At 33.7% G+C, this 20,449-nt stretch overlaps 2 protein-coding genes across 2 annotated transcripts; both read left to right on the top strand.

Annotated features, from left to right (window-relative positions):
- LOC144844438 (nucleolar RNA helicase 2-like) lies at positions 1–15,991 on the top strand. The gene is made up of 14 exons (XM_078701350.1): positions 1–160; positions 5,242–5,463; positions 7,297–7,372; positions 7,476–7,559; positions 8,207–8,334; positions 8,667–8,931; positions 9,428–9,582; positions 10,003–10,209; positions 10,968–11,072; positions 11,538–11,657; positions 12,269–12,342; positions 12,864–13,023; positions 14,237–14,416; positions 14,792–15,991. The coding sequence occupies exons 1-14, from the start codon at positions 119–121 to the stop codon at positions 15,059–15,061; spliced, it is 2,088 nt and encodes a 695-aa protein (XP_078557476.1). The 5' UTR covers positions 1–118; the 3' UTR covers positions 15,062–15,991.
- LOC144844412 (uncharacterized) lies at positions 1,207–4,407 on the top strand. The gene has a single exon (XM_078701308.1). The coding sequence runs from the start codon at positions 1,345–1,347 to the stop codon at positions 3,238–3,240; it is 1,896 nt and encodes a 631-aa protein (XP_078557434.1). The 5' UTR covers positions 1,207–1,344; the 3' UTR covers positions 3,241–4,407.
- Positions 15,992–20,449: the final 4,458 nt, after the last annotated feature.

Genomic DNA, 20,449 nt, shown 5'->3' with positions numbered 1-20,449 from the left:
ACGTCAGACATTGTTACAACGTCACACGGTCCTTTTAATTCCCACGTGTTGTTGAGAGTGGAGTCTGCCTGTGTACGTTTTGTTTTGAGGGTGAAATATACACAAAATACATATTATAATGGCTGAAATATCGAAGAAAAAGAAAAGCAAAAAGTCTAAAGTAAGTAATTATCATCATGTCATGTTTTGACTGGTAATTTAATACCTAGTGTAGGCGGCATTTACACCGGCCTAGCTAGGCAGCTTCTTGATGATAGAATGATGGACGGGTATGGGTCATTTAGTCGTATGTTAACTTTGTATAAAGTCGTTTCGTTCCATAGCAAGTAGTAAAAGATATTAGTAGAAGTAAAGTTTATTTTATGAGTTTTATAAATATACCATATTAGAACACTTATTTTAATCTTATGAATAATGTTAAAGCAAGAACAAGATATATAATTTGTTTTAAATTTGTGTTTAATTTGTACCCTCAATCATTGAATTTGAGTAATCTGAATGTACAGTAGTAGTAGGCCTAGAGGTAGCCTGTATGTAGGCGTAGCTAGGCATTTGTGAGGAGAGAACCGACGTCAGTTTATTAAAGAGCTAGCACATGTACATACACAGTAATCATATACACCGACTTATTTGTGCTGTCTTAAAGATGTATTGTCCCTTGAAACACAAAAAAATGAAGGTCAAAATATTCTAAATTTAAATTGGCCATATCAAAGTAATATTAAAGTTATTCACTTTAAGTCTAAAATTTGAGTCAAAAACAACAATTTTACGTAATTAAAAGCTAAATTAATTTGATTACATTTCGTCTGGAAAATCGTCGCGAGCGAAAGTAAACAAAGATTTCAAACCACAAGTATACATTATGCATGATGCTAATTAGGATTGTTTACAACTCTTCACGGTTGAGAAGGTGTTTTCACACAGATCGCGAGGAAGTTTTATGAGTATGCATACAGAGTAGCCAAATAAGCGCGTTGCATTATGAGGTATGTTTTGATTGAAAACTTTGACTGGAAGTCAAAGTTACTTTTTGAACCAAAAAACGTCTGTATTTCAGTTAAATGATTTTTTTTTTTAACTAATTTTTTGTGAAAGTTAATAACTATTATGATACTTCAAAATGACCCACTTTTTTTCGAAATCTTTTATTTTTTATTTTTTTGGAATTTGACAAAGGGACAATACATCTTTAAGCAAGTGTGATATGTGTTGAACATGTTAGGACCAATCACAATGCGACTGACGCCGTATCTCTAGCAAGTGACTCAGGCTAGTAAACTATTTGTTATTGAATTATATATAATTGAATTATATATGACCTGTTGAATTATTCAACAGGTCATGATTGAAATGCAACTGCACAGCCTGCGAATGCAACTACCAAAACGAAACTATAGAGTGGGATACACCCCAGAAACTGTGAGAATTGCAATAGAACGAATTAGAAGTGGAGAACTGTCAATGGGGACGGCATGTAGGATGTATTCTATACCAAAGTCGACATTACGTGACAAAATTAATGGAAGAACACCGATTGAGTCGACACAGGGGCCAAACCCATTTCTTAACAGAGCTGAAGAGGGGAGACTTGTGGAGTGGCTCAAGCACATGGCACAGATTGGGTACGGCCGCACTAAGCATGAACTGAAGCTAACTGTTAAAAAAATAGTAGAATCAGATGGCAGAAAGACACCGTTCTCTGGCAACATGCCAGGACGTCGATGGTTGCGTAATTTTATGAAACGTCATCCAGATCTATCTGTAAGACGTCCTGAGTCCCTGGGAATAGAGAGGGCTACAGTGACCAAAGAAAAAATATCGCAGTGGTTTCATGAATATGAGGCGTTTATGAAGGAAGCAGGAATCGAAGATGCCGTATCAGATCCATCCCGGCTGTTCAATGTCGACGAAACAGGCTTCCCCCTTGGTGTAAAAAACGAAAGAGTGCTGGCAGCTAGAGGCGCAAGGAATGTTTACCAGCGAACATTAACAACAAGTCAGCAAATTACCGTAGTTGGTGCCTGTAATGCAGCTGGGTCTTATATCCCACCCTTGATCATTTTTCCTGGGTTAAGATTTGGATACAATGCACTAGAGGGTGCTCCAGATCACTCCTCTTTTGCGAAGTCTAAAACTGGCTATATTAATTCTGAAATATTTTTTGAATATTTATCCAATCATTTTTTGCCCTATGTGAAATCGTTACATGTTTATTTTCCAATTGTGTTGTTTGTGGATGGCCATTCAGCTCACATAAACATCGAGACAGCAGAGTTTTGTGTTAAAGAGAAGATAATTTTATATTGTCTTCCTTCACACTCCAGCCACCTCATGCAACCTTTGGATGTGGCTGTTTACAAGTCCTTAAAAACTTCTTGGAACAAAGCTGTTCGCGAATGGATGACTGACCATTACGGGCAATACGTGACCAAGCAGTCCTTCTCTTCAGTTTTTGCTGTTGCTTGGGAAGAAAGTGCCAAGAAGAAGTATGCTCGTTCTGGTTTCCGGAAAAGTGGGTTGTACCCTTTTAATGCTAATGCTATAGATCCAGCCATGCTGGCTCCTTCTACTGTTTTTCACAGAACAGAACAACCGACAACAGCAACCACCGTATCTACATCAATGCCACTGCAAACACCACAATCACTACCACCACCATCATCAATACCACCACCATCATCAATACCACCACCATCGTCACTACCACCACCATCGTCACTACCACCCCCATCATCAATACCACCACCATCGTCACAATCATTATCACCACCACCATCATCAAATCAAGCAGCAGCATCAACATCATCAAAACCACCATCATCTTCCTTTGCTGCTAACGTCGCCGCACTACATGCTCTTGAGTCAGCTATGGGGGAAGCCATTGTCTCCAACTTTCAACGTCGACAGATGGAGGGATGTGACATGTCTGATCCCATGTACTATACATGGTTTAAACTTAAGTCGGCAACTACCATCGTGACCCCTCCGCCTTCTTCTATGGGTAAGCACTCAAATTCATACGTGTCTCCGGCATTTGATGAGCATCTTGTTTACCCGAAGCGGGCCATGGCTTCAGAAAATAAAAGAGTTCTTCCTCATGTAATTTCTGGAAAAGCTTACATTAAAATGTTGAAAGAAAAGGAAGAGAAAAAAAAAGAAGTTGAGGCAGCGAAAGCAGAAAGAAAGCGAGTCAGAGAGAAAAAAAAAATGAAAAATCAAAAAAAGATAATAACTTAAGAAAATAAGTATGTCGTTTATCACCCTCCAAGTGGTAATAAATGGGCTATTACGTACTGGCTAAAAAGGTAGCAATCCTTGATTTTATTTTATACATTTTTGGACAGTATGCACAATATAGTTGGTTGTTGCCAATTCACCAATGAAACACTTGGACCAAATTTCTGTATGCCTTAAATTATGGGAGGAGATCATAACTTTTATCAAGCAAATTGTGAACCCAGCTGCCAAAGAACTTGTTGCGTCAGATTTTATTATATGCTTGCATGACGTTTATATAGACTATGAGCGTGAGAGCAAGTTTTGTAATATGTAATCAAATGAAGGTATTATGGATTCAAGCGCTCTCAAATATTAACCGTTAAGATAGAAACATTGGATTAATTCTGTAATGTTTCAAGAAGGCTTGTATTGCCAAGCAGCTGCCAATGTTTGTATTTTTGGTTGATTCGTTCTTTTAGAAACTGTTTTAATATTTGTCCTCTATTCGTTTTAGAATTGGGAACTTTAATGAAATGCAGCGTTCCCAATTTGAACAAATCCAGTGTAGAGCTTTAGGGATTATTTTGCATGGTGCTAGCTATGAATTTGCAAGAATAATATTATATCCCGCTTCTTACTACAGATAGGCGCACCCAGTTGTGCAGGGATTATTTCCAAAAATTGCCTACACATAGGCTTTACCATCTTTTGCCTAAACCTAGGGAGGCACAATTAATAAAACCTTTAGGTAGAAGTACCTAGTTTTTCCTCCCTAGACTACAGTAAAAACCAAACATACAAAAAGATTCATTACAAGTCTATTCAAGTACTAATGGTGATGTCATTGTTGCACAACTGGGTTCTCTTTTCTGAGTTTTTGATGTGTTTTTTATACTTTAAAATATTTTATATGGTGCTTTTTTACTTATACCTTTTGTGAAATGTGTGTATACTATTAATTGATTGAAGTTAAGAATTAAACAAGTTTGCATAGCGATAAATAAAACATAAATTCATAACAAACTTATTTTTTGCTTAATTGTTATTTGTTCAAAGAGTATGTTGTAGATAGAGTTGTGCCTCCTGCTCATCAATTTTGTGCTTTGTATTTTATATTTGTATTTTATATTTGTATTTTTGTAGGCAGTGACAATTTGAAAAAATACCGTATTTATTCCAAAAAAATAAAACATCAAAATAAAATATATAGTAAAAATATATAGTGAAATATTAAAAAAAAAATACAAATCCGACTAGTTAAAGGACAACTTGACCGAGAACCATATCTTTACAACGTGTTAGGGATGTACATATGACTTAAGAACCATCGCGAGATTAAGGATATCGCCGCACAGCCGTCGCCGTAAATTGCTGTGACATCACAGGTGCATCACAAAATTTACGTCATGAGTTTTCTGGCAAAAGTCCGGCAAAATCGCGAAAATTTTGCGATGCACCTGTGACGTCACAGCAATTTACGGCGACGGCTGTACGGCGAGCGCGTGAAGCGATATCCTTAATCTCGCAATTGTTCTGTTCATATGTTCTCGGTCAAGTTGTCCTTTAATAACAAGTGAATGATCACTGTGATGACTGCGCTTACTTCGTTTCTGAATGATGTGCGTGTAAATTGCCGATGCAGACCATGTGATCTGCCAGTACATAACAATGCAGGTTGTACTGTATATTCAGGCAAGGCATAAACTATTCGTAACTTACTGTATGCGTGATAAACCGCAAAATGTGTTATTAAATGTCACGCATTGAATGCGGAACAGTGCAGACCAAAATTTGTGCGATTGTCTACATGACATTTGATTACTAGACGCATCCTGAATACTGTTTTTGACGAGACGTGTTATTGTCATCTAGAATAATGTTGTGTAATAATTGTTGTGTATATCTGTAGAGCAATACCATATAGCCTACAGTAGCCTAAGATTTAAACAAAACAAATCCAGAACACTTACATTACAATTACACAGTATAAAAATTAATGAATTTCACACCTAAATTCAGATTAACGATGTAGTAGAAGAAGTTGTTGAAGAAAATGGCGAAACCGAGGTAAAAAAAGAAAAGAAGGTCAAGAAAGAAAAGAAAGCTAAAAAGAGGAAACACGAAAACAGTGAAAGTGACTCACAAGGAGAAGAATCCAAAGTAGAGAAGAAGAAGAAAAAGAAGAAAGTGAAAAAAGAAAAACAAGTTGTTGATGAGGAGACCAATGGTGATATTGATCCGGTATGTTTTTTTATTTAAAATATTTAGATTTTCATAAAATGTTTAATAAAAGTACATAATTTACCAACCAGAATAACTCCTCATACTCTTATTTTGTATCTCATTCTTAATACTCCTGAGTCCAGGATGAAGGTGCTGGCCAGGGTTCAATTCTAATAATTATTATAGTCAGTCTCTTCATTTAAATGATTTTCTATTGTAATTTTATTGACTAATTATTAGTTATCCGCTTGGTATACCAAGCGGATAACTCCTTGTTATTGTATGGGATCAATAGTTTTTTTCTGTATTATTCTTGGATCCTTCCTTCCTTTTTGTGAGTCACGTTTCTCTAAAATGTGTAAACATAACATTTCATAACTTTGACAACATATGGGCATTTACGTGAAGTTGTGCACCTCCTATTTTTGAATGACGTCATATTTGCGCAACGTGACTTACGCGCAATTTTATGAATTTCAATGATTGATTATAGATTAAAAACCAAAAGTCATTTAGTATTGACACTTTGACAAAATTTAAGTCATATCAGGGGCAAACTTTCTACGGATTAAAAATGGCATGTTTCACAAGAAGTTACGCGCGCACGCGCATTTAAAATTTCAAAATGCGCAAAATTAATTTCTAATCAACTTTTTATGCGTTTCTTGTCATTTTGAGCATGTCAAAAATTCCCACAGGCGCGCAATTTTTTACGCACGCGGTGCGCACGTAGCGTTAAAAACATATTTTTTTCTCTTGAATTATATTTTTCAAGTCTTTCCTAGTAATTTTGAAAACAATTTAGACCTTTTCCAGTTTAAATAACGCCATACGAACACGTTGAATTAGACAATTCGTGCGCGTTTTTTATGAAAAAGCTTAAAAAATCGTCAAAATTATGTCATAGTTTCTAAAGTAAACCGTGAACCGTTTATTTTTATTACAAAATCTAGAAGTTGATGAGTTGTAGATATCGGATCATGCATCGATAAGGCTAAAAAAACATTGTGACGTCATCGTATGGCCACACGAATGTAAAATATAGGATTTTTGTCTCTTTCGTTATTGCTCATCACATTCAATGGAGCGCATCATGCTTATCTGTATTCCTTTTTCTCCTAAATTTATATATTGTGTAGGTCAATCAACTTTCTTTAGCATGAGATAAAAATATTTTAATTTTTATGACGTCATCATGCCTAAAAATTTTAATTACGTGGGTCATTAATTTCATCTTTACAGTAAATTTTAATCTGTAATAGCTCGTAAGAATAAAATGTGATAATCACGATTAAAACGTTTTCTGGAAGCTATTGGATTGTAGATACGAATTCATGTAAACATTTTGCCAATCGGATGTTGTGACGTCATCATATGGCCAGTTGAATAAAAAAAGTCGTATTTTCATATTTTGCGTAATAGTTCATCACATTTAAAAGGGTGCGCATCTATATTTTACGTATTCAAATTTCTTCTACACGTTAATATGTTGTTCCTGAGATAATTTCCTCCAGAAATTGCTATTTAAGTGTTTCATTTTGATACCGTCGCCATGTTAAAAATTGGAATAAATGGCGGGTCCCGTAATTTCACCTATTCTACACTGTATGTAATATGTATACAGATTATACTCTTTGCATGTATATACTATATGACACAAATTGACAGAATTCAGCACTAACAGCATATCATATTCTTCAGTTCTTGTCATAATGCCATAATCTTTATCTGTGTGCAATATTCCAACGTATGACGTGCACGTGGCGTTTGTCGTTGTGCGGATAACTAACTCGTCAAAGTGACGAGTTTCATGTCTAGTTTGAGTTAATAACTGGTTAATTTCTTTTATAGGAGATTCTAGAAGAAATGCGTCTCGGAGATTTGAACAATTTTCCAATTTCTTCCAGAACTAAAGCAATGTTACTTAGTAAGTAGAATTTTACTTGTTGCGTATTTAAACAGAATAGCTGTTTAAAATAGAAAAACAAAAATGAAAACAAATATACACAGTATTTCTTTTTAATTTTTAGAACGTGGTGTCAAGTACTTGTTTCCAATTCAATCAAAAACATTTGATGACGTCTACAGCGGTGTTGATGTCATTGCGCAAGCTCGTAAGTTACTCTTCATTTCATGTGCCAGATTTGCAAGAAATGCTATTACAAATTAAAAGGGATGTTAAAAATAACAAACACTAGACCAGTAGTAGTAGGTCATAGTAATTTTAAAACTGAGTTTTCAGAAGTATAATAATAGTTTTCCAAATAATTGTTAACACCGTCTATGGTGTGATTAATATACCCTCCAGTTCTTGGCAACATTAGCTTCATCCCATGGCTATTAGTTGTGTTTATTTTAATGGAGGAACATTAATCCAGTGGTGGCCTTCGGTACTAAGCTTTCACTATAGCTTGACACCATCCTCGAACATCACTACAAGATGGATGATAGGGAAAAGATAGAAATAATTCAACAACATTTACTGGTTAGATTCATGGAAAATATGCGTAATGACCTTTTCTGGGGATTGCCATGTCATGTGGTTTCATGTCATGTGGTGTCATGTCATTGATCTTGATAAAGATTTACAACATGTATGAGAACCTGTATGTAGATATTGAGGCCAGCCCAAAAATATGCATCGTTCAAAACAGTATACAGTTGACAATATATTGATATTTAAAAAAAACAAATTAAGATAGAAGACGTTTATTAGCTTTATTCTGAAGCAAGGTGTTGCTACTAACTTATTATTTTGTAGGTACTGGAACTGGAAAAACATTTTCGTTTGCAATTCCTCTCACTGAAAAATTAAAAGATACCCCCAAGAAAAGTGGTAGACCACCTAAGGTGTTAGTCCTTGCACCAACCAGAGAGCTTGCCAAACAGGTAAATAGAATTTGCACTGAAGAAAGAAAGAAATAACAGTTGTTTCTCAATGTTTTTGATTGATAACACAATTATATTTCGTCATCAGTTAGTCGTTACATTATTGTAGGAGAGACAGTACCTGTTGTACAGTACATGTTCATGTTGCCAGCTATTTAGTTTTTAGAGATTAATTAACTTCCAAAATATGGCAATAACTGTCCTATTTTCAATAAACTGATCGCTCTAGATAAGTGTATTTGCATTATAGATATATATTGTCATTTAGTTTTCAATTATTGATTAACAAGTTGTTAAATCAGACTCTAAATTGTAATTAATGATTTGTACAGGTATCTGAAGATTTTGAAGCCATCAATGATTCTTTAACTGTCACCTGCATCTATGGTGGAACAGCTTACTGGCCTCAAGAGACTGCCATCCGACATGGCATCGATGTCCTGGTTGGAACACCTGGAAGAGTACTGGATTACGTGAGGCGGAAGACACTGAACTTAAGCCAGGTTAACCATGTTGTACTGGACGAAGTTGACCGGATGCTGGACATGGGATTTGCTGACCCAGTGGAGGAAATCTTGATGTCTGTTTATAAACTTGGTTAGTATTAATTTGAAATTATAGAAGTATATTGTAAATTTTACCCCTTTTACACTGCTAGAAAAATGTTGAAGTTGATTCAAAATGTTGTAACTGGAGTTAAACAAGGGACACACAGATGAGGCCAGTGTAAATATTTTTCTTGTTTGCTGAACCACCTGGGTAAGTAAAGTATAAAGTCAACTCAAGACATTCCTGTGTTCAAAATGTAAAAAGTTCATTTTAGTATTTGATTCCAACACAATATTACTAGGATAATTTTGACTAATCCATAAAATAAAAGAAACACAAATTTGCCATGGCAGTGTAAATACATGCAACCAGTGTCATTCCTGGGTTACTCAGTTGGGTCTAAAGAATGTATCTGGACACGACACTTGTTTGAGCTTGGCAATGTAAATTTGGTATAAGTTTCAATTCTTTATTAAATATGTCTTCATACTACATATTCTGAGGTTAGTTACCTAAACTTTACATGTTGCATTTCTTGTTTTAGACTCTGGAGATGAAAAGCGTAGCCCTCAGACACTGTTATTCTCAGCAACACTACCTAAATGGGTACATGACACAGCAAAGAAATACATGAAACCCAACACAAAACGAGTTGATCTTATAGGAGGTGATACACGTAGGACCGCAACAACTGTTCAGGTATGCTATAATAGATGAGCTATTTAAATAAACCAAAAAATATATATTAGAAGAATGACCAATCAAGATAACACTTTTGACAGCAAATTTGCGTGGATATATAGAGACTAAAAGACATTATAGTCACTTTAAATAGAATTATAATATATTTTACAATTATATGAACTTTCATGAAAAAAACAAGCCATGTACATATACAAACTAGAAAGCCACTCCGAGAGTGCATACCTCCGCCTACTGTCAAATTCTCCTACATAAGATTTCTCCGGGAAAATATATATATGGACAGACAGCATCTATTCAATTTTATTATGTATTTATTTTCCTTTTTTATTTATATTTAATAATTTCAAATAAAAATTGTACTGTGAAAAAAATTAGAATAATAAGGTTAAAATTGTATTGGTCATATTTCTTCAGCATATGGCTATTAAGTGTGGTTGGAAAGACCGAGCAGCTACCATCAGTGACGTGATCAAGGTGTATAGCGGTCATCACGGGCGGTCAATGGTATTTTGCCAGACCAAGAAGGAAGCCAATGAACTAGCATTCAACTCGGTCATTAAGCAAGAGGCTCAGGTATTGCATGGAGACATAGCCCAGCAACAGCGAGAAATCACATTAAGGGTAAGACACAGTGAAGGACGGTGATTATATTCATTGTTAACCAGGCCTTGTATTTTGAAAGTTATAGGTGTGCTACAAATTGTACTCCTCAATACATTCAGGGATTCTGTAGGTGTGCTGTTTGTATTTTGGTGTGTAGAAGTTTTCCAAATTTTAGCGTGTTGTAAGTCGCACGCCTCAAGGGCAGTTTAGGAGTGTGTTAGGCGAGTGATCGCACTCGCTCGCCTTAAAAGACAAGGCCTGGAACAATCCTTGGCAATGTGCCTAAGTAAGAATATTTAAGTAGCATCTCTATAATATTATACATGTGCATCTGGTATTCATTATAGTTTGTGTGAATCCTTCCAGATACATACACCATATGTGCTCTTAAAATAATGCTAAAATTCCTTCCAGACAATACTTAATGATGTACATAGGATTTGTCCTGTTTCTTATTTGATTGTTTTAGATTTGATAGTTTTTTATTTACAATTTTATTTGATTAATCTCCTGTTGTAAAACAATTTTATTTCTTGTTTTTGGTTGTGTAATTATAATGCAGTGTATGGGGTATGAATCTCATTTTTACTTTATAGTGAGCGAATAGAAAATTTAGAGGGTTAGGTTTAGTTATATGTAGGAAGTAGTTCGGCTATCTTTCACAAGGAGTCCCCAACTTATGTAAGGAAAAAGAACGCGCCCTGAATAGAGGTGTACCAAAGGATGGGCTCTACTGTACCAATTTGTTGTAAAAAGCAATGTTTCTGTTTTTGCAGTGTTTTCGTGAAGGCAAAGTAATGTGTTTAGTAACAACAGATGTTGCAGCTCGAGGTCTTGACATTCCAGAAGTTGAACTTGTTATACAATGTAATCCACCAAAGGTAAATGATCATCTACGAGAAGATTATTAAATAAATTAAAGAATTAAAATTCAGTCAAAAAAGCTAGTGTTTAAAATAAACAATAGTTACCTACTACCCTCCAGTTCTTGGCAACATTAGCTTCATCTCATGGCTATTAGTTGTGTTTATTTAAATGGAGGAACATTAATCCAGTGGTGGCCTTCGGTACTAAGCTTTCACCATAGCTTGACACCATCCTCGAACATCACTACAGATTATTTATTAAAACAATTCTGTACATATTGTAATGTAAAGTAACAAGAAAACAATTTAAGAAGCTTTACTCAACATATTTGTAAATTTCATAGGATGTTGATGTATTTGTATAGTGTATTATATGATTATGTAACGTTTAAATGCAGCTACTTATTTTTTGTGATATGATAGTTTAGTTATTAATGCTTTTCTTGTCTTTGTATTATTCTACTTTATCTTTTTCTTTAGGATGTAGAAGACTATATACACAGGTCTGGTCGTACAGGTCGTGCCAATAGGAAAGGTACATGCATATGTTTCTATAAACCAAATGAAGAATGGGAATTATCTAAAGTAGAGCAAAGAGCAGTAAGTATTTCACTTATTTTATGAAAAATTAGTATACTACTTAGTATCTATAAAAGTTCTGAGCAACTAAAACAACGCAACACTGACAGTCGCACAGGAAATTTTGACATAACCTTACCTCATTTGCACATGTACCATGTTTTCGGAATTGAAATTGTAAATGTGAATGGAAAACCAGTTTCTCCTCCCAAGAAACTCCCATCCACTTGTTGACAATGGTCTTATAATGTTGGTGAAAAGACATCAGCTTGTCTTGTTCTTGCCATTACGGTACAGTAATTCGACATTCTCCATTATCTAACTATTGAGATACTTAAAAATAGTGATCAACATACCCTCCAGTTCTTGGCAACATTAGCTTCTTCTCATGGCTATTAGTTGTGTTTATTTTAATGGAGGAACATTAATCCAGTGGTGGCCTTCGGTACCAAGCTTTTACCATAGTTTGACACCATCCTCGAACATCACTACAATAACATTTTGTTGATCTATATTTTTTATGTCAAAAAATTGTTATTTACATGCATTAAAACTAGAGAACATTTAGAAATTGCATTAGAAGATTAAAATATTGTGAATTAAATTGCAAGCCTTTATGAATTTATTTTCAGGGAATAAAGTTTAAACGTATTGGTGCTCCACAGCCCACGGACATCATCAAATCGTCGGCCAATGATGTCACAAAGTAAGTTATCAAATTACTCCTGCATTATCTTTATCCTCATTAGACGCAATTCACAAGCAAACTTTACTGTCATTGCATTTTGAGAGATGAAATATCAAGTGCAAGCATTTATTTTTCAACCCTCCAGTTCTTGGCAACATTAGCTTCTTCTCATGGCTATTAGTTGTGTTTATTTAAATGGAGGAACATTAATCCAGTGGTGGCCTTCGGTACTAAGCTTTCACCATAGCTTGACACCATCCTCGAACAACACTACATAAGGTTGTAATTTTGCCCGTCAGAGGTGGGGCGGATACCTAATCTACAAATGGTTTCACCCAGCACCTACCCAAAACATTTTTGGATACTTTTTTTTTCATCTACCTTTAACTTTTTGACTTATACATATCTAGTAGCAATTTTGAGTTTATTTTGTACTGTTTAAAACCCATATTATCTTTTATTTATTTTTATTAAATACTATGTAAATAAGCAAATATTAGTAATTCTTATTACTGATTATCTTGCATTTGTCTTTTCAGATTTTTAGATGAAATATCTGAAGATGTGGTTGATCACTTCAGACCAGCAGCTAAAGCATTATTAGAGGAGAAAGATCCTGAACTGGTTCTGGCGGCAGCATTGGCCCACATCTCTGGTGCAACCGACATTTCCCATAGGTCGCTTCTAAACTCAGAAGAGGTGAGACAATGATTATTTTTTCATACAGAAGTTCCACAAATTGGATCAGAACCGGTGCAAAAAAACAAATAATGTATCATTTATGTTAACTGATGCAGGCTTGAATTACATTGATTTAGTTTGCTGTGTGTGATCTATCTCTGCCCTTCCTCTCTCCTCTCAACCTCTCCCTTTCCCTTCTCAATCTTCCTTTCCCTCTACATTTTCTCCTCTCATCACCCCATACCTCTCCACCCTATCTTTCTCTCTATATTACCCATAATCTTACCTTCTCTTTTTCCATTCCCCTCTATTCCTTTTGTGGGATTGTAAATAAACCCATGCTTAAAATTATGTCTTATGAGGTTTGTGTAGTAGAACCAATGTGTGTATACCATTTTCATTTGTCGTTTATTATACTGATGGCTAAATTCCTGTCCACTTTAGTGTGCTCAAACCCCTGTTTCTTCTGTACTTGAAATATTCATGTAATAGAGTCTAAACTAATTACAGAGAACAAATTTAGCATCTTATTGCAATTTCTTTATTTTTTTTTCAAAACTAAAGTAATCTTGTGCAGTTCTTGTTAATACGTCATCAATCTTATTGACAACCGATTCTTGTCATTTTCACTTTCAATTTCATCTTTGGGTTGTTGATATATACTCTATTAAAAAACCTATCGTCTTTAAATTGAAGATTCTACGAAATAACTAACAAAACTATATTTTGTTTATATTAGTTTATAAGTTTACTTTGTTTATGGTACCTACATCTCATGTAAACTGTATATTTTTGCATTTTGAGATGTTAATCAAACCATACATTGTACTGTGGAAACACTTCCATTAATACAACTAAAATCGCCAGTTGAGTAATTTGAAAATGCTATTTAACTATAGCATGCAACATTCAATTTAGTACAGGTCCAGTGGTAAATTGCTAGTAAAAGGCATGTCGGGCTTGTACAACTTTTGAATAACTGGTCCAATACATTTTTATATAAGTAATGTGTATGTGTAATTATTATTTATTGCCCATTAAATTGGGCCAGGAAAAAAATTATTATTAAGTATGAACCCTTATGATGTCTCAATCAACAATCAACAACAACATTTATTTAGAAACAGTTCAAGAAATAAAAGCAGCATACATTAATTACAATAACTTAACTCAATCAATTTTCATTGTCCATTTACACTTTTTAAAAACCAACGAATATTTGTTCTTACAGGGGTATACCACGTACCTTCTAGAAGTGCAGAATGATATACGAACTGCGTCGTACGTTTATCAAACTCTTGGAAGCCAACTGCCATATGAAGTACGTGAAGCAGTCAAAGGCGTGAACATCTGCATCGATCAGTGCAAGGCCGTCTTTGATGCGCCCTCAAAGTTCAATAAAACTATAAAGGTTAGTTGCGCTTTTGGTGTTTTTACTTTCAAGATATTTTGCTTGCTGAGAATCCTAGGACGTAAACCATTAGCATGTTTACAAGAAAATTGGCATTTTAGGAAAGTCTGTGAATACCACAATATGGAAGCAATCTTAAGGTACAAATATAGTTTTCGTTCAAGGTAAATGAATAAAGTAGGTCCCCACTGTTTCCATATTGAATCAAATGTCAATGCCTAGAAAAATGATGCTCCAAATTTGGCCCCCACAGTTATGTAGACGGCACACTCTAGCTTGTATCAAGGTGTGGTACATTTATATTTATGTACTGATGATCAGGGATACTCCATAATTTTTTTTACCAGTGTCTAATTTCACTTGTTCTGATCTTAGGAAAACTGGAAAGATGATGAATATGTTAGTTTGAAAATAGCAACTGAACTGCCACCTCTGAAAGAGCGGGATCCTTACCAATCCAGAGGCTATGGAAACAACCGATACTCAGGTGGGAATGGGTATGGTTATAGGCAAAATGGATATGGACGAGGTGGAGGAGGGGGTGGTAGAGGACGTGGTGGACGAGGAAGGGGAGGAGGAAGGGGTAGGGGTTATGGAGGAGGAGGGGGAGGCGGCCGTTTTTCAGGCTGGTGGAAAGATGCCTAGAATTATTTTAATGATTTTAAAATTTTAAAATGAAATTCATACATATATACACTGTTTTTATTTCAATCTAATAAAAACAATTCTGCCATCCACATTTATGCTGCATACAAATTAATATTTTTGTAATGTTTACGGAAACGTAAAAACATCCAAACATATTTCGATTTTGTAGTTTTGTGGCTGGTGATTTTGAAATATTGGGACCAATTATATTTACTCGTAATGGGTCTGTTTTTGCTGCGAGAAATTGAGACTGATGTCAAATAACTGGGTATTTGGCGTTCTCAAAATACCAGTTATAAACTGTTATTTTTTTTTAGCTTAATGGTAAAAAATTGTATTCCTTTTTTTAAACAATGAACACAACATGCTATGGGGTTTTTTGTGAGCCAGCGGGAATGTGTTTATTTGTCAATTTTAAAAAGTATCTTCCGATCTCTGAATCAAGCAACAAATCAGCGTTTTTGCTAGTGGTTACGACCTAGTTATCAAAAAGTCACAACAATAGAAGCATTATTACCTATGGAGTAACGGAACGCTTCTTCTTAACGCATCAGAAATGTTTCCAGAAACAGCAGAAGTGATCGAGATCAACAAATTTTACACACGGCAACAAAATTTATACTGGCTAAATGAATAGACAAGTATTTAATCAGGGATGATGGAATACTGTACGACTTTAAGCGTTAAAAAACAAATCTTATGCGGCGAATATGCACATAATCTATACTCATCTTTAACTTTTAGCATTTATCGGCCCAAATATCTTTCAGGCAAACAAGCCTGAATTACATCATGGAAAAATAGGCATTCTTTAGCTTCTCAGTATCTTTATTTCTTCACATTCAACTATTTTTTAAATTGTAGTTAAAATATAATGATAATTTGTAGCTGGTACAAAGACTTATTAAACTACAAATCTATGTTAAATTAGTATTTCTTGCCTTTTATTTTCATTTTATCGTCAATAGGATTAAGTTCTCATTTGAAGAACCAGGGTTGTATTTAACTGTTTTTCTAAATACAGTATTAACACCCTGTTTTTAACTGATTCATTTTGGGGCACTTGTATTACATATACAACGCTCTTTTTGACAATAGTTCAACAAGTTTTCTCGGATAAGGACACTGGAGATCCAGTGTACTCGTCAAAGAACCTAGTGAATTTGGGAGAGTTGGGGTCACCCCAGTGTACTGGTACGTCACAGCCCCCTTGGGTAGACGAATTAGCGCTATAGTGTGAATTGGTGTTGTTGGCTGATCAACACAGAGACCCTTGCTCTGTAAGGCACTGGTTATTACTCCACATTTTCATTTAATGAGTGCATTTCCCACTGTTCTAGGGAAAAAAGTATTGAAGTAAATCATATAAGTAAAATGCATTCCTGTTTCATTCATCGTACAGCACTAGAATAAACATATCTATAACTTTAAATACTGTCAATGTTTCTTTAAATAGTAAATATATATTAAATGCAGTAGAACCCCTATGGAGGGGAGACTTTCAGTGCCCAATAGAGTGTCCCTTAATAATTGATGCTCTGTGAAAAGGGCTGTTTTTTCATTATATGATACAGAACAAATGCAATTCCATCATTTTTTAGTTATGTACATAATATGTAAATAATTCCTACATGACTGTACTAACTTACTATTTTTTATTTTGTATGTCAAATGTTTTGTAAAGGTTAAATAATAACTGTACAATTATGTGTTTCACAGTTTTACCTCTTCTTTAGCATCAGGATGTCCCAATAACTCGACATTTTGAATAGGAAATTAAAAACCCTAAAGATCGAAATTATATCAAACCTTCTCTCTTGTGATTCTTTTGTGATAAATGTATCATGATTGGTTGATTGACTCTTTATAAAATAGGAAAAATTTGTTCTAGTTATTTCAGTGCTTGAAATGAATCCAGATAATTATAATGATGACGTAAATTCGTAGTGTCTTTGTCATGTGTACAGTGTTAAAATTATTCACAGGTTCGACAAGGTTTTGGCACAAGTCCCAAAGCTTTACTCCTGATTGTGAAGATATGTATACAGCTATCGACAAGGAAAGATAATTTATATAGCGTCCCCTATACATATCCAAATATACACTATTTTTCCCTGGACATTCCAAAGTGAATTAATGTAAAAGGAAGCGTTGTATTTCCCGTATTTTTGAATCGGATTATCTCAACATTTTAAAATACATCCCGTATTACTTTGATCACTTGTTTTAAGCGTAACATTTTAAAGATATTTTGAAAGTTGATTAAACTCATTTTTTTTTAAATATACATTAATTTAGAGTGCAGATAGTTTTACATTTACCATTAATGTAAGTTAAGTAAACCATAAATTGATTAACCATTTCACTTTCTGTGTTAAGACTCTGTAATTAAACTCACTGATTGCTTTATATCTTGAGAACTACTGTGCTTCAAAGATTTTGCCCGATAATGTACCAAAAAATATTTCACTTTCATCTTTAATTAAGCAGTTACATTCTTAATTATTCTCTAAATTCAGTATTTATTACTTTATTGAATAGTAATAAATTAGATACAAATGTTCTTTAAATTTAAATCACATTTTAATTACATTTCCTCATTTGATGAAAATGATTGTTCAGATTATTAAATATTTATGTGTAAAACAATATTAGAAATGAATATCAGCACAAAATAATAATGAATATAAGCACATAATACTGTAGAAGCCCTATTAATTGTGTCCTAAATAAAATTAGGATTCTACTAGAGCTGATATTTTGCATCTGGGTTGGGAGGATCAATAATAATTTTCGCACCCAATATACTGGTTGGGCAAATTGAACTTTAGCATGTTAAACAGAAAATTTACCACACATGGCTTTGCTGTCTATATCGTCTGTAACCTTACTACAGTAGAACCTCTATTAAAGGGTAAATTTTAGGTCCAAAGTGTCCTCTTAAGTGTCCCCTTAAGTGTTCCCTTAATAGAGGTTGGCCATAGTGTTAGGAAAATATATTTTCCCATCATTCGTTTCACAGGACACCTACTGTATTGGCATTTCTATGTTACAATATTATCACAACTTTTTAATATATTATTTATGTTAAGTTTCTTTTTTTATTATTATTACGATTGTACTGTAACAGTAAACGGTGATAAATCGTATAGCTTGTTTGCCACCAGGACATGGCGTCCGGTTACCAATGATAGCTTGGTAGATGAGCTCAGAAGAGCTATCATATTGATTCATTTGCCATAGATGTAATTACATGCATTTTGTCTACGTCTATCTTCAAGCTTAACCTGTAAAATAAGTCATATTTTATGAGAAACAATTTATGCATCGAGTTTGACCATGCGACATTCAATATATATTGTGGTTTACAACAAGACAGCATTTTATTGGCTATATTTTATTGTTGCCTAGTAGTATAAAAGAAATGTGTTTATTTGGATATAAACATGAATTCATATTTATTTGAATAGGCTCATGTCCCCATAAATTAACAAATCAAAATAAATGCCTAGGTGAACAATGATTTAAAATCTGGCCTATGAAAACAAGCAAGGCGGAAACTAACTTTCTCTAGTAGAAATTTGTTTTATTTCAGATGTATATTTTTGTACAATCTCTTCATTTAGATAATCGTTTTACCAATGTTGATAGCATATGATGGACACGACAGCTTCTTAGGGAATTATTTCTAAATTTGGACCGAACTAGTAAACAGAAGGAAGAAAGATAAATTAGTAAATCAATAGGACACTATTATTTGAACTTTGACCAACACACAAACAATGTTTGTCTACTGCCCTCTATTTTAAAAGTATAATATAACATTAATACTATATATTTCTAACTAGAAAAGTTTTTTTTAAAGAAAATTTCTTTGTTTATACTTAAATCAAACCATTATCATTATGAGACAAATCAAGATTTATAGATCTATCCATAAAAATCGTTTGTGTTAAGAATTTTCAGTAATCTTTACATAACCGGATGCACATTTCTCGTTAAATTTGGAACGATTATCAATTAATTAACAAATCTTACAATTTACCAGGAAAATATAATGAGCTTTTGACTTTTTATTTATCATTTATCAAATTCAAGTATTTCTCAAACCACTATTTAGGTTGTCATTTTAATCATTATCAATAAGAACAATTTTTGTATACTTTTTATTGTTATACTACATCACGTTTTCTTTGTTTCTTATCGCATTTGCCTTATAAGGTCTTGTCGACAATTTCATAGAAGATCCGTTTTAAAACAAAGATTTAATATCTTATTTCAATATCCTTCCTCTATCTTCAATGCCTAAGCATATTTTTTTTCCCGGTATATTCTTTGAGATTATTTTGTTCCTTCTTTAGGTTTAAAATTGCAATCATTTCCTGTGTTTGCTTTCAAAAACATTTAAGTTATTGGAAACAATATTGAATAATGCTATTGTTTTAATCCTAGAAGTGGCTTATTAATTGGGAAATTTTTATCAATTCCTCCCCTTTTTAGTTAATTAAATGTTTGTGTATACATATACTGTATACAGTACTTTGTTTTTATTGTGTTTTCAAAGAAATCGTGCATCTTTGTTACTTGTTATCATTGGGTTACAATAATGCTGACAATTTCATTCCCTCTTTCCCAAAATCATATGGACATCCATGTACTTTATTGTTTATAGCAATTAAATGAATAATTGTTTTTGTTTTAATTTAATTTTTTGGCATCTCATTAATCAACATAAAATATAAAACATCAAAATAAAATGAATATATAAACATCGTATACATTAAAAAATAATAAGCCAGAATAAATGTCAAAAGGGATGCACAGGATAACACATAAAGTTGCTTAAAATAAAACAACTTAATTCCAATTTGGTCCCTTGTAAGATAGATACAACATAAAAAACAAGAAATCCTTAAAATACAAACCCCCCACAAAAAATCATCCAATATTGAGGCACATAGCCTACGGTCAATAATCTATATATGTTTAATTTTTAAATATTGCTTTAATTCAAATTTAAATCTAGATTTGTTGGGAATTAGTTTAATGTAATCAGGAAGGTTATTCCATTCTCTGATTCCATTGTAATAAAAAGTATTGCATTCTATGCCTTGCACTTTAGTAAAAGCTTGGACTTGGTAAAAGCCTTAAATTTTCTCATATGAGCAATAGGTTCTGCTTTACTACTATTACCTGTAATACTATTATTATGACCGAGTAGTGTATCTGATGCGATGCAGCCATATCTGATGGTCCTCTCCATGGTCTGCTGTTGTGTTGATTCCTTACTAGTTTAATATTATCTTTATGTCGTTTGAAGGTTTGCATGGCGAAATCAAATGTTGATATAAAGTTTGCGGTACACCACATAAATTAGTTCTGAAA

Source organism: Antedon bifida, chromosome 6 (genome assembly GCF_963402885.1).
Source record: "Antedon bifida chromosome 6, ecAntBifi1.1, whole genome shotgun sequence".
NCBI classification, from domain to species: Eukaryota; Metazoa; Echinodermata; class Crinoidea; order Comatulida; family Antedonidae; genus Antedon; species Antedon bifida.
The sequence above is the reverse complement of the archived record's forward strand: the minus strand, read 5'-3'. Positions and strand labels throughout refer to the sequence as shown.

What these genes read in the sequence shown, in the direction of transcription:
- LOC144844438 (XM_078701350.1), top strand. Translation starts at nt 119, where the DNA reads ATGGCTGAAATATCGAAGAAAAAGAAAAGCAAAAAGTCTAAA. An exon ending in AGCGAGAAATCACATTAAGG is followed by an intron (nt 10,210 to 10,967) that starts GTAAGACACAGT and finishes CTGTTTTTGCAG; the next exon opens with TGTTTTCGTGAAGGCAAAGT. An exon ending in TACAATGTAATCCACCAAAG is followed by an intron (nt 11,073 to 11,537) that starts GTAAATGATCAT and finishes CTTTTTCTTTAG; the next exon opens with GATGTAGAAGACTATATACA.
- LOC144844412 (XM_078701308.1), top strand. Translation starts at nt 1,345, where the DNA reads ATGATTGAAATGCAACTGCACAGCCTGCGAATGCAACTACCAAAACGA.